The following is a 14,579-nucleotide window of genomic DNA, read 5'->3' as shown; positions in this document are numbered from 1 at the left end:
TTTTACTGTACGAAGACTAAACTGTTCTGTGTCACTGAACTAAATCCCTTATTGCACTGTGTCATTGACACTTTCCCAAGAAACTCCACAGGTTACATTCCTTGTAGGATCATACAGATAAAAACATCAGAAGTTATCTTTTTATTTTAAGCATGCCATATTAACCAGTGTGGAGCAAAAGAGGTTAATGGTGCAACAATGATGATGATGACTGGGCTTACACATTCAATTTGTTGAATGTCTTTTTTCCTGGTTTTGTGTCGTATAAAATCAGGAAATTAATTTATTTATGAAGTACTTTTCAACTACTTCGGGAAAGTCAAGAATTCTTCAGCCAGGAAGATTCTCTATTTAATTTTTTTTTTTTTAGATATTCTGCTTTTTCTACTCATGAGGAAATCATTCCAAATCAAAATAAACTTAGCTGGCCAAGTAAAAAGTCAAAGAATTTGTCTCTGGTTCTCAGTAGCTATTTGACAGATTGTTACTGTCTGTACAGGAATTATATGGTAGTGAAAGAATGCATGGTAACCTGGAATTTATGTATGGATATATAAAGGTGATGTATGCACATATATTGGTGGATTGTGTTTAGACTTTATGTGCACATAGGCTACAATTTGAGAAAGCTTTCACATACTACAGACCACAGTTTTGGAGAGAGTTCATGAATTGGAGGAGGTTGATTGTGAAGGTGCAGTCAAATTGAAATACTGTAGCCGAGATACTTCAGGAAGCCACACTGCTGCTTTCACTGTGACCAAATGTCCAAATGATCAGTATATAGTCCTACTTTCCTGTTGAGTGCTTTTTAAAACAAAAAAATATTTATAGCTCAGTACAGTGTGAATAAAGTAACAGTGTTACTGTTTGAGTAGGACAGTCTAATACTCTCTCATCCTTAGCTAGGTGTCCACCGATGTGCACGCGCGCGGCGGTGCATCCACCATACTGTGTGCGCGCGCATTATAAAAACCCTTTAGTTCACGTGCAGAGAGGCTGTGGAGGGGTGGGGAAGAAGTGACTTGTGGGATGCGAAGTAGCCGGCGGCAAGAGAGACAGAAGGGGAGAGTGAGTGACACACAGGGAGAAACAACAGAGAGAGAGGAGCGGGAAAGCAAAGGAGGGGAGCCATAAAATAACGAGTTTTACGGTTAATTTAGCGCCTGACATCCAGGTTTGCGCAGATACAACAGCGGAGATTCAGCGGAAGAAAAAGTTCAGATCCCACGAACCAGCGCGTGGGAGTGGGAAGCAGGATCGTGACTGACTGAGGCAAGCTCCACTGTCTGTCTCGTCATGGCAGGTAATTCAGTTTAACCATTACACACATAAACAGCACCGACTGACCGGCGTTTTAGCAACGCGACTCTGTCCCAACAAGCTTTCTGTCCTTACGGTTGCAAGGCTTCGCTAACACTAGCTACCGTGGGTGTCAGTTTAGCTAACGGTAGCTAGCTAACAGAACTTAGCTAGTGCTAACGTTAGCTAGCTAGCAAACTGGAGTGTCGTCGTCCATCTGGCCTGTCTTTGCCGACTAACGCTAGCTAGCCAGCTGCTGCTAACAAATGATAGATGTTTACCATTATCACCGGCCCAGCACCAGTTTTGAAAGCTAACTCTTATTCCGTGTTAGCTAAACACAGCTATCCGTGACACCCTAGGCTAACTTCTCGTAGCCGTAACGGCTGATTGTCAGACTTGTGCATGGGTCTTATGAACCGCAAATTGAGAGTATCTGGCTTGCTGTTTAGATTGGAAAATGAAACAAATAGAACTGACGGTTTTCACTCCAGTGCACATATTTCTCAAACATGCCACGACTGGCTTGACAAGCCAGGCGAGCTAACGTTAGCTCAAACTTTGACATTGCCCACATGCAGGCTAGCACTCTGGGCCTGCTGCAGGTTGATCAAGCTGTTAAATATTATGTTCAATGACTGGAAGGACTGAAGAGTCAGAGACCTAGTATTTGGGCACAAATATACTTCAGTGGGAAAATCATCCCCCTCAAATAAGACCCATATAGGTAAGTATTTGTTAAGCCTAACGATGCAATTCAAATTCCATTCATCAGCTGATACGAGAGCAGTGAATGTGAAAAATTATAGTTAATAAAATTATGAGGGACTATAGTCGCATGCAGCCAATTGACATTAATAGTTGTTTAATCATAAATCATAAAGTATGTTTGTAATAATATATTTAGTACTTGCATTCCATTCATTTGGGCGGGGAAATGACACTGATCTTCACACATCTTATGGAAACACATCATATTAAAACTGGTGAGATGATTTGCACATTAAAACACCTGTTTGCTTGCAGGGGATGCTGCCAATCTGTGAGAATGCTACATTTTTTTTAACTTGAACCCTGTCCTGGCATTTTGTATTAAATCATGATTCATTTCAGAGTAACTGTATGATGAAAGCACAGTGACTCATAAATGTCCTTGATTTTTCTGCAGAGCTTTTCCACTATGTGCAGACATTGTTATTGACAAATCAGACCAGTTTTAATTGCGTAATAACAGAAATGATCATGTGTAAAATTATGTGGAATTCAACTACCTTACTTGTGCAATGGTACACGCTGATGAAGAACCTGTTGAGGCGAGTGATGGAGGTCATTATCAATCAATGCAGCATGTTTTTTCTTGTTGATGTTTAACATAGGAGCCTGGTGTGAGAGCATCTCATAATGCTAAAACAGTTGCCCTGGCCTAAAAAGAAGGATGTGTAGAGACTGAATTTACCTATTGTATCAACAATCTGGAGTTCAATAAAATAAACTCTATGATCACAATACATAATCTACTTTTTATCTGAAAGTGAGAACCACAGTACCAAGGCTCTACAGTTAAGATTTGATGGATGCATTTATACATTTATTGAATGGTAAAGATACTTAAGATCAAAATGGCCTGTATGTTGTTGGCTACATAACATAACTGCCCTATCATGTGTAGAGCAGTGTCTTCAGATAGATTTTAGTTTTAGGAGAGATTGAAATGTCTCATGTGAGATTGATTTCATTTTTGTTTGGAGGCTAGACTTGCAGAAGTTGTGAGAGGATATGTGCACATGTGTGACCACACAAATTTTCACAACAGGTCTGCCATCTGTCTGTAGTTCCAACATCATTTAATTTACTCTGCCTGAGAGTGACAGCGTGCTGAAACAAAATCTTTTGAGGAGTTACTTCTTTTGAACTATTTGCATTTACATGCAAGAGAAGTCCAAACACATGTATAATGTTTTGACACACCACCTCGATTGTTGCTGAGGAACTCTCTTCCATTATTAAAAAATAATTAGAATTTGCAACCTGGCCATCTTTGTTTATGTCAACCACTTGTAAATCATAGTTGATGCACACTGCAATAATTGATAGCTGAACATATGAATGCTTCAAATGAAATATATAACCTGCAATCAGCCAGAATTTTACTTGAATGTTTTTTTTGTTTTTTGTTTTTTTATCTCTGCAGGACCTGGAGGTGACATGCAGTGGTGCTTCTCTCAGGTGAAAGGAGCTATCGATGACGACGTAGCTGAGGGTATGAGCTCTGCCAAAAATTGAATATTTTTAAATTTAAAGCATGGATAAGAAAATGGTGATGGTAATATGTACGTCCGTAATATGTAGGTAGTACACAGCAGCTTGCAGTGACTGAACAGTTAGCAGCTTAATGTCTTCCTCATTTTTTCCATTTCCACTAGCTAGATATAGCATGATTTAGCAATGTTATGATGTGAGGAGCTGCAATGCTGTGCATTTCAACTGCGCACTCCCTGCGGTTGGACAGTTATTTGATGGGTCTTAACCCTAACTGTAAACCAAGCTTCATCACTGCACTAAATTGACTGGCTCTCTGTGTGTGATAGTCATGCAGATAAGTAGAGAGAAAGGAGTGGTTCCACTCCTGCGTTCTGTTCTTAATTTTATCTGACACCAGCTTGTTTCCTGAATTATTGGCTGTATTGGAGGTGTAATATCTTTGTTAAAGTAGTGCTAATACAGGGTGCCCTGGTGGCTCACCTGGTAGAGCGTGTATCAAGAAGGCTTAATACTAACTGCAGCAGCCCGGGTTCGAGTCCGATCTGTGGATCTTTCCTGTATGTCAACCCCCATCTCTCTCCCGGACTTTCCTATCTCTCTCACACTGCAACTATCGAATTAAAGGCAAAATGCCCCCAAAAAATAAATAAAAGTAGTGTTAATACAAACCAAACACACACTAGTGGTCAAAAGCTTTAGAACACATCAGTTTTTTCCAGTTTTTATTTAAATTTAAACGCACGTTTGGTTTCTTAATAAAAACAATAACAGAAGATAGAGCTCAGTTGCGTTGTGAAGTAGTGTGGGAACATTGCTGTCATTGCAGTCTGCTGCACCCGGTTAGGAGTCCTTCAGTGTCAGGTTTTACCAGGAGCTGAATTATCCGCAGAGGTCTCCTCCCCAAAACAAACATACCTCGTGATTAAATCCAGTAAAAAACACTGAATAAAGCTCCTTTAGCTTCTTGCTTCTTGTTAAAATCAATGTTTCTCAGGATGCTATACGGCAGACACAGGATGTATCAGAGGGGATGTGAGCTTAGCTGCCACTAATGTTTGCTTAGCTTGGTTCTCTGATAACTCATGATCCAGATGTTCAGACAGTGATTAAATCCACTAAAATAAACCTGCCTTTTCATCTTAAAGATGTTAACAATAGCTAAATAGAAAAAAAAATGTAATTCACTGTGCTGCTCAAAGGATATCTCCAGCGACCGGCAACTTTTAAGGTGAAATGGGGTTTTTTTGCATGTTACTTGATGCATAAGTTGTGAATTAATCCTCTGAGGAAAACACTTAACCTCAAAACCTTCACTAATTTCAAATCAGCTTGGCTCTGTCACATGATTGATTAATTGATTTTATTTAATGATTAAAAGTACAGTTGAATTTTTTTCCACAAATCACAATAAATTTAATATTTATATTAGTAGTTTGTAGTGCATTGGGCCGCATAAAACTATTGTTTTTAGTATCCATAAATCCAAATATTTTCTTAAGTTTTGGTTTTTCTAATGTAAAATTTCAGAAAATAGTGACAATTATAATTTCTCATAGCCCAAGGTGATGATATCACAGGTCTTAGTTTGTCAAACAACAGTCCAAAACCCAAAAATGAACTAGTTTGCAGTGACATTAAAGAGAAAAGCTGCAAAGTCCCACAATTAAGTAGCTGGAAACAAAATCGTTGCATTTCTACATGAAAGTTCTAAATGACTGAATTGATGTTCAAAAAAATTGGTGATTTTTCTCCTCCATCAGTTGCAGGATTTTATTTTTGCTCTGGTGGAGCTGATCCATCACCTTTTTATATGATATTGAATCAGAAATCACATTGAATTGTGACCTTCTAAATCGGAATTAAATCACAGTTGCATAACTTGCCCGCAAACCCCACAGTCACACAAAACCCATTTGGTTCATTCTCGTGTATCAACGGTAGCGTTGTTTAAAAAAAAAAACTAATTTTGTAAAATACTTGTCATCAATACTTAGTCAGAGGTTACAATTAGGAACTGGAAGTGTCTGCTCCGTGCAGCAGCAGAGTTGCATCACAGAGTAGCAGTCTTGTGATGAGAGGAGGCTTGACCCACAAGACAATGACAGAGGATTTGGTGTCAAAGTGAAAACCAAAAGCATCTTCTGGGCAATATTTTTAGGATTTAAACCCAAAGTCAAAAGGGAACCTGATAACATTAATCAGTAACATCAATGTTGTCATGAGTTTATTCCCCAGTGGGAAAATTTCCACACCGTAGCGTAACTACATACATTTATATATATATACACACACACACACACACACACACACACACACACACACACACACACACACTCTGATGTGGATGTCCACAGTAAACCTAACCCAATTCCTTTTTAAGTTCCCCTTTCTTAAACTTACAAATTACACTTTAATTTTAACATGTTCTAACCAAACAATGTATTCTCACATTCAACAACTGCTCACACAGCTAAAATATTCAGTGTATGGGAAATCACACGTCTTCCTTTACAAAATGTGGCTCACTGGTTAACACTGCAGTCTTATAATCAGAAAATTCAATCCTTGCTAAGGGCAGACACCTCTTGGCAGGTTATTATTGACATTTTGTTGAGTAAATTGTTAAAATAAGCATTTAATGATAGCTGATGGATGATGAAAAATTTGATTAACTAGATAAAAAGTTCATTGCTTCCATAATATAAGAGCAGTTTTAAGTATGTCCTTCCAAGTAGTCTAACTGCTAGCTCACATGTATTAGTGTTTACATTTGGCTTCAGGGAGTGCATCGTTCACAAAGGCCTCCAACAACAACCTTTTGCAGTATTGTCTTTCTGCTCCAATGGGCAGCAAAGGGTTAAGTGTGTGTGTGCGCGTGTGTGTGTGTGTGTGTGTGTGTGTGTGTGTGTGTGTGTGTGTGTGTGTGTGTGTGTGTGTGTGTGCGCGCGAGAGAGAGAACAAGCGTGCTTTGGTTTATAAAACAACATACTGCTGCTGGGGGAAATATGTAATGCTGTCTGAGTGAGGGGGGATAGAAAAGAGAGAAACTAGGTTACTGATCATTTTCCGTCTGCTCTACATGCTCTGACATCCGTCTGCATCTCCGGCCTACACGCTCATCTATCTAGTGCGCTCTGATTCCCGGACAGTAATACACAGGGTTAGTCGGGATTAACTGAGACGTTCCTCATTGCCTTTAGTATTGGAAAGAGGTTGTTCTATTTCTGTACACCAATTTGAAAATGACATTGTTACGAATATAAGTTTAAAAGTTTGTTGTGTATGTGTTTCTTCTGCAGCGGACATCATATCCACGGTTGAGTTTAACCACACAGGGGAGCTGCTGGCCACAGGAGACAAGGGTGGGCGTGTAGTCATTTTCCAGCAGGAAATAGAGGTACAGCTGCATTTTTGTCTTTTTTTGAGTTTTATTCCCACAAAGATAGTAGATAAGTAGATTAACTCCTGAACTAAATTACTCAGAAGTTTAAAAATAGATTATTTTATTCTGGAAACTATTGTGTAAGTGAGTTTTAGATTTTAACTAGTGATACGCTTTACATTTCAACAATGAGCTAATGGACACATGAATTTCCCCTAGGGCGGGGGTTGGCAATCCATGGCTCTGGAGTCGCATGCGGCTCTTCAGTCCTTCTGCAGTGGCTCCCTCTAGCTTTGAAAAAATAATAAATAATATGAAAATAAATAACTGATTATTTTTTCTTTTAAAGAGAACACCTCATATTTTGGAGATCGAGGTGATACTGATAATATTTCGTCGACTAAAATATACGTCACATCTTACAACGTCTCCATAGCAACATTTACAGCCTCCCGCCTCTTCCTGCTGCCAATAGGTGGCTAATCTTGAGTTTCGGACCCCCGGCAAGCTAACCATATATAAATCCAAAAAAAAAGAAAAGAAAAGTCTCGGAGGAAAGAACCAGCCTGTTCTTGTATATATTTATTTCAAAGTGGGTTACTTTTTTATTTATTTTAATCCTTCACAAATAAGAGAAGGACTTAAATAGACCGGCATGATTCTGTGTTTTATTTAAAAGTAAGCATACACATACCAGTGTTTTTTTCTCCTATTCATAAGAGGTAAACAGGTAAAAACAGCTATAAAATGTCATGTTTTTTGTAGTTCTATAATTTCCTAAATGCAATAAACTATAGTTTATTTATTTATTTATATATATTATAACTATATATAAAACTGTAACGCTGTGTTATCTTAATTTTAAGGGTCAAATAGGTTTTGCGGCTTCAGATGATTTTTATTTGTGGGAGAGGGGCCAAAAATGTCTCTTTTAATAGTAAAGGGTGCAGACCCCTGCCCTAGGAAATGATGGAAATGCCCTCTCTTGCAAGTCAAATTTTTTTCATGAAAGTAATTGCCAGTGTTATTTGAAATATTCATATGTCTTTCGAAATTAAACTCATCAAACGTAGAACAAAAATCGTCACACTGGCTTGTTTTGTCTAATGCAATCTCCTTTTATTTTTGTCTGATACTTTGCATGGCAGAATAAGAATCAGCCTCAGTTTCGGAGCGAATACAATGTTTACAGCACTTTCCAGAGCCATGAGCCAGAGTTTGACTACTTGAAGAGTTTGGAAATAGAAGAGAAGATCAACAAGATTCGCTGGCTTCCTCAGAAGAATGCTGCTCAGTTCCTGTTGTCAACTAATGGTCAGTTAGTCGTTTGTACTTGAGCACATAACCACATATTTAATAACAAACTGTGGTGACTTTAACTTTAGATACACATAAGTGTAATTAAAACTGGTTCTAACAGAGAAACAAATTATCTCTTTGGACACTTAACAGGTAAATGTGAAAATGAACTGGGATTAATATTTCAGAAAATATGATGTAGCAATTTCCTCTCTTTTTCCATCTTGAGCAGATAAGACAATTAAATTGTGGAAAATCAGTGAACGAGACAAGAGACCAGAGGGCTATAATCTCAAAGAGGAGGATGGCCGCTATAAAGACCCCAACACTATCACGTCTCTTCGGGTAAGTACTTAAATCAAATACAACCTGAGAAGTATTTAAATGAGTGGAATTATTCAACCACACCAGGGTTCCTACATAGAACTTCAATAATCCCTACATATTTGATACTTAATTATATGGTATATTCAATTAATTATTAGTACATTAAACCAAGACCACCACAAGTATGAAATATAAGAGCAGGGGTGGGGGCAATAAGTTATCTACTGATAAACATAAAACAACAATTACAATCTGCTGAAGAGCATGTTTCCTTTGCAACTTTAGTGTCACTCTGTCAGTTTCTACTCTTGAAATCACATCCACTATGAGAAATGTCGGTATGTTTTGAGGAGTAAACGCAATCAATTGCGCAAGTTGACTTCCCTGTTTTTATATGTCAAAAGACATCCATTATAATCCATGGGACCTATTCAAAACATGATGAAGCAGAAAAAGCTGGTAACATGGGTATTCAAATAGTTGGTTATAGTTTATACTTCCTTGTTTGATGCAGACTGCTCAGGTTTCTTGTCCTGCTGACATGTTAATTCTGGTTATGAATTGTATAAAAATGTATGTTGAGGTCACCAAATGATATGTATGTAAAAGAATCACTTGGGTCTAAGCTCCCTGCCCTAACAGGTGTGACAAAACTGGTCCAGCACTGTCTGTACATGACTAACAAAGTCCTGAGAAGATGTCTCATGAGCCAAAATAACTGAAAATGCTGGTGTGTAATATAGGTGTGGTGGGGCTTTACCTACTATTACTGGTTATGTTTACTTACCAAGGAGCATCTGCGCAGGTGATTGCTTTGTATAATATCCAAACTATAAATGGTTGTATGTCTAACCTGTAGGAGAAGCTACTACTTGTTATCTTAAATTTTCATGGCTAAAAACCATTTATTCCAAATCTTACGACAGACAACCTTGGATTTAAAAGTATTAAACATGGGTGTGTTAGCAGTCAGGAAGGGCTACCAGTTTGGCTACATTTTCTGTTGCTAACAAAGAGAACTGCAACTCCCAATCTGTGCTAATACGTTGCTCTTTGAGCTAATGTGAGTACTCCTCAAATTTGTTTCAGACTCGCCTGAAGCAGCTGACATGCATCCTGTATAGACTGGGTGTTAGTGCTACCTATTTTACCCGGCTAATTGAATATATGAAATACTGTGTTACACACTGGTTGCATGCTCTGGTAATTAAATATATGAAAATTTAACTGAATCTGAAAAGATAGCTTTCAGAGTGTCAAAATTCAACCTTGTTTGCCTTCAGTTTCAAATTATGTCCCGTTTGTTCTTACCTCAGGTACCAGTGTTAATACCCATGGACCTCATGGTGGAAGCCAGTCCACGGAGGGTGTTTGCCAATGCCCACACCTACCATATCAACTCTATCTCAGTCAACAGTGACAATGAGACTTACCTGTCTGCAGATGACCTCCGCATCAACCTCTGGCACCTCGAGATCACTGACCGCAGCTTCAGTATCCTCAAATGCACTTGGGCGTGTTTGTCTATGTACCTGCCTAAACCATGAAACTCAGTGTTAAGCAATATAAATTAATCCATGGGGTAGCATAATACTGTCACACAAGACAAAGAAGTATCTTTTGTCTAGCTAACTAACTGTCATCCCTACTGCTTTTCTCTACAGGACTCTCTTTTGGACTGGTACATTATAGTCAGATGCTTTATGTTTTTTTTCCCCTATGCAAATGCCTTGTTCAGGGCACAACTTCTGGTGCTGAAAAAATGCACTGTACACCCTATCATGTGTACCAGGTGCCGTGGTCCTAATCTCTTGAAAGTGGTATTCCTCTTAACCCTGTGCTTTTCAGATATTGTTGACATTAAACCAGCCAACATGGAGGAGCTAACCGAGGTGATCACAGCAGCAGAGTTCCATCCTCATCAGTGTAACACCTTTGTCTACAGCAGCAGCAAAGGAACCATCCGTCTGTGTGACATGAGGGCTTCAGCACTATGTGACAAGCACTCCAAATGTGAGTACCCACTTTGCTCACTTAACATCACCTTATCTCTACTTCAACAGGTGGATTTTACACTAGATTGATTATGCTAAGCCCCTTGAACTACACTTTCTCAGACTGGAGCATTTGAGAATACAGCAGTTTGACTTTGTCATTTTACTTATCTTTGTATCATCCTTCTTTTTTTGACAAGTGTTTGAGGAGCCAGAAGATCCCAGTAATCGCTCCTTCTTCTCTGAGATCATATCCTCAATCTCAGATGTTAAATTTAGCCACAATGGACGCTACATGATGACTAGAGACTACTTGTCTGTGAAGATCTGGGACCTGAACATGGAGAACAGGCCAGTGGAGACCTACCAGGTGAGACTGACAAACAGATGCACAGTTACAATATGTTTTTTCAAGTTTGCGACGCACTTGTAAACAGATTATGAGTGACCTATCATGAACTCTGAATTAACATGTGATGGCCCCATTGTTACAGACCCCATAAAGTGTAGAGCAGCTGATACAGTCCAACACCCTGAATGATACTGGTCATTTCCCATCATTTTAGTGCCCCACAGTGCATTACACCACTTAAATTGAACCTAAACTAATTTTTGTTTCTCTAGATTAATTTGGTTTCAAGGCTAAACATTTACATTTGGGGGAAAGTATGTTACCTTGTTTGAACCAGTTTCTGAATAAAGTTAGCATTGTTCAGAGTCAGATAATTAGTTTTGTTAGAGTTGCATCAAAAATTACATCAATGTAAATACTGTCTGTCTGTAATACTACTGATATATTTTTTTGTCTTAACAGAGGCCACACCTTTTCTAACTTTAAATTTTTAAATTTTTTTTAAATAATTCATTGTAATTTCACATAGTGGCCACTAGGAGGTACCCTAAATGTGTAGTTTTGCTGTGCACTGGCATTTGTATAGAAATAAGTTCCTTATGTTCCTTTTATGATAAACGTATAGATTATCTAATAAACTTACACATTATTTATCTACATAATTGAATTTGATTTTATGTGTCTTTGCCTCTGATCATTACAGGTTCATGAGTACCTGAGGAGCAAGCTGTGCTCGCTCTATGAGAATGACTGCATCTTTGACAAGTTTGAATGCTGCTGGAATGGCAATGACAGGTGAGGACATGCTGGTGTTTATGTGCTTATGTGTTTGGACTGATGCCCTTGTATTAAATTTAGCCCTTTTGTTTGCAAATCAGGACAAAGATGCTTTAACTCTGAATCTCTATTAGTCTTGTACTGTGTAACATTGTGAGATTTGGATTGCTGATTGCACTTATGATATTGCTTAGAAATTCATCCTTTGGCACTCGAATATTATCCACGTGTGTTGAAGTGTTTTGTAATTTTGTTTAATATGTAATATTTATTTTTAATAAATTTTAATATAATAACGAATTTCTCTCCGGGTACTCCGGCTTCCTCCCACAGTCCAAAGACATGCAAAATGGGGACTAGGCTAATGGGATACTCTAAATTGACCATAGGTGTGGTTGTGAGTGTGAATGGTTGTCTGTCTCTATGTGTTTGCCCTGCGATGGACTGGCGACCTGTCCAGGGCGTACCCCGCCTCTCACCCGAAAAGATGCTGGGATAGGCTCCATACTCCCCGCGACCCTACTAGAGGATAAGCGGTAGAAAATGGATGGATGGATGGATAATAACGAATTTATTATTTTCATTATTATCAAATTATTTGTCCATCACCTGTATACCAATGATAAGTTCAGTTTAAGCCTACTACTGAAAACACAAATGTTTTTGTTAGGGACATTATCCTAAAACAGCTGTGTTAAGACTCTCAAACTTTCCCATATCCCCCTATCAGCGTGGTGATGACTGGCTCATACAACAACTTCTTCCGGATGTTTGACCGTGGCCACAGGCGGGATGTAACCTTGGAGGCGTCCCGGGAAAACAGCAAGCCCATGCAGGTTCTCAAACCCCGCAAGGTGTGTGCAGGTGGCAAGCGCAAAAAGGATGAAATCAGCGTGGACAGTTTGGACTTCAACAAGAAGATCCTTCACACTGCCTGGCATCCCCAGGACAACATCATCGCAGTGGCAACGACCAACAACCTCTACATATTCCAGGATAAGGTGAACTAACTATGGGGATGAGCTTATATGAGATCTGGTGTGGGTGATGTGTAATACCTGCAGCCTCACCGCCTCATCCAGAGTGATCTGTGGTAACACCGATAACCAGCATCCCTGTCCGTTGCTACTTGGTGACCAGACTTTGCCACTTTGTTCTAGATGTGGACAGAGGAAGCCTCGCTCTTGCCCATCATCAGCCTGTTTGTGGCAGAGTGACACCTGCCTTGTTGTTTAAGTGATGTTGTGCCAATTTTTTTTCCTTTGGTATGTTTTTTTTTGTTTGTTTTTTTTTTTTTTTTTTTGCCAGCCCACCTGCCCTTTTCTTCCCCTGGGGTAACATGGGTAAACCAGTTTAATTTACTTAATATTCTGAATACAGACACACTTATTTTTATAACTTTTGCCCCCAATGGCTCTGTGGTAGAAAATAAAAAAAACACTTATTTAGTATGTCCCCTTAATTGTCCTGTGCCATTGTAGTGTTTATTTTTCTAAGAAATTTGCCAGTCTTTTTTTCTTTTTGTGTAAACACATTTTATTAATTCATCCGTTATACTGTCATAGTATTCTTTGATTCTCTTCACGTGTCTCCTCTTTCATTAAACCATGCATACTCAACAGTCACAAAAGTATGCTCAGTTTCTTTACACACTTGCTGCTCAAACTGGACAGCAACACCTCAGCGGTTACCTCCAGGAGTTTGAGAAGTACAGTGTGTTTTCACAGATTCAAAGCCCAGTCCAGTGAGACGTCATACCGCTCACTCACTGTGCTTTAGACTCTGGCTGGCCTAGTCTCCAGAAGAGTTTTTTTTTTTTTTTTTTTTTTTTCCCTTTTGGATCGGCTCTGTCTTGACATCTTTGTGCATTGGTTCCTCTTCTTTTTGTTTTCTATTCAACAATAGTCAGGTATAAGAGATAGCCTATTCAAAGATAATTATGATTGTCATATTTATATTAAAAAAGTTAAAACGTCACCAGATTTGTTCCGTCCTATTTTGTGAAATGAAGCTGGACCTCACATCTTTTTGAGTGATTTTTAAGTATTGTCTTCCCATGATGTACCACAGCTCTGAAGCAGTACTTCACAACAGGGAAAACTTTTGATTTGACACTGGACTCTCTTACTGCACCAACTAAAGTACTTGGATGTCTGTGTTGTAAGACTACAGTTTAAAAGAAAACATTATTTGAGGCATTAAGTCACTTAAAATGTTTGTTTTAACTACCGCAGACATTATTACTGCTACTGTATGTGATGGTACAATAAGCTGCACAAGGATTCGCAGCAATTGATGTCTCCACACCGTATTTAAAATGTGGACAGTTCAGACTATATTGATGCCTCCAGTAATGTATAACTACAATTTTAATCTATGACAGTGAAGATAATAAAGGAACTACTTTTTGCATTCTTGTGATTGCCTGATCGTTGCTGAGATTTCAGTATTAAGCTCTCGTTTGCAATGTTATCCATGTTGCGTTTGTACTAGTTGCTGAATCAATCATAAGATACCAGATCAATGGTTACATAGCAGCAGATATCAATGATTTGGACACCTTCAGATTGAGAACCACGTGTGTCGAGGCTGTAGCTGCAGTGAACCTCCATTCAAATCCCTGCTAGTTTAAAAAAAAAATAAATCTCCTGCACCCGGTATTTCAGGTGTAAATCCAGCTGTGGTTCTATAACTGGTCTGACCAATTGACAAAATGAAAACTAGCCGCTCTCTGGTACTTGATGAACCACTTACGGTTAATTGAAATCAGCTGATGGGGTGTCTGCTTGCTGAAAACTAGGCTTGGACAGTAGGCACACATCTGCCTCATGTCTCCACTGGCGTGTTCATATGTACGTGCGTGCACGCACGCCTCCGGCATGGG

General features: G+C 38.9%; 1 protein-coding gene across 1 annotated transcript; it reads left to right on the top strand.

Annotated features, from left to right (window-relative positions):
* The first annotated feature begins 1,000 nt into the window (after nucleotides 1-1,000).
* On the top strand, nucleotides 1,001-14,107 carry LOC111650154 (serine/threonine-protein phosphatase 2A 55 kDa regulatory subunit B alpha isoform). The gene is made up of 10 exons (XM_023399976.2): nucleotides 1,001-1,306; nucleotides 3,494-3,562; nucleotides 6,864-6,961; nucleotides 8,095-8,260; nucleotides 8,478-8,590; nucleotides 9,889-10,066; nucleotides 10,421-10,585; nucleotides 10,767-10,936; nucleotides 11,622-11,713; nucleotides 12,426-14,107. Exons 1-10 carry the CDS (start codon nucleotides 1,300-1,302, stop codon nucleotides 12,703-12,705), a joined length of 1,338 nt encoding a protein of 445 aa, XP_023255744.1. The 5' UTR covers nucleotides 1,001-1,299; the 3' UTR covers nucleotides 12,706-14,107.
* The last annotated feature ends 472 nt before the right edge of the window (nucleotides 14,108-14,579 follow it).

The sequence above is a fragment of the Seriola lalandi genome, unplaced genomic scaffold (assembly GCF_002814215.2).
Source record: "Seriola lalandi dorsalis isolate HSWRI2012SDOR001 ecotype SW California unplaced genomic scaffold, Sedor1 jcf7180002052129, whole genome shotgun sequence".
NCBI classification, from domain to species: Eukaryota; Metazoa; Chordata; class Actinopteri; order Carangiformes; family Carangidae; genus Seriola; species Seriola lalandi.
This window is presented reverse-complemented; position numbering and strand designations above follow the sequence as displayed.

Coding starts and splice junctions, on each gene's coding strand:
- LOC111650154 (XM_023399976.2), top strand. Junction 8,591..9,888: donor ACACTATCACGTCTCTTCGG/GTAAGTACTTAA, acceptor TTCTTACCTCAG/GTACCAGTGTTAATACCCAT. Junction 11,714..12,425: donor TGCTGGAATGGCAATGACAG/GTGAGGACATGC, acceptor TCCCCCTATCAG/CGTGGTGATGACTGGCTCAT.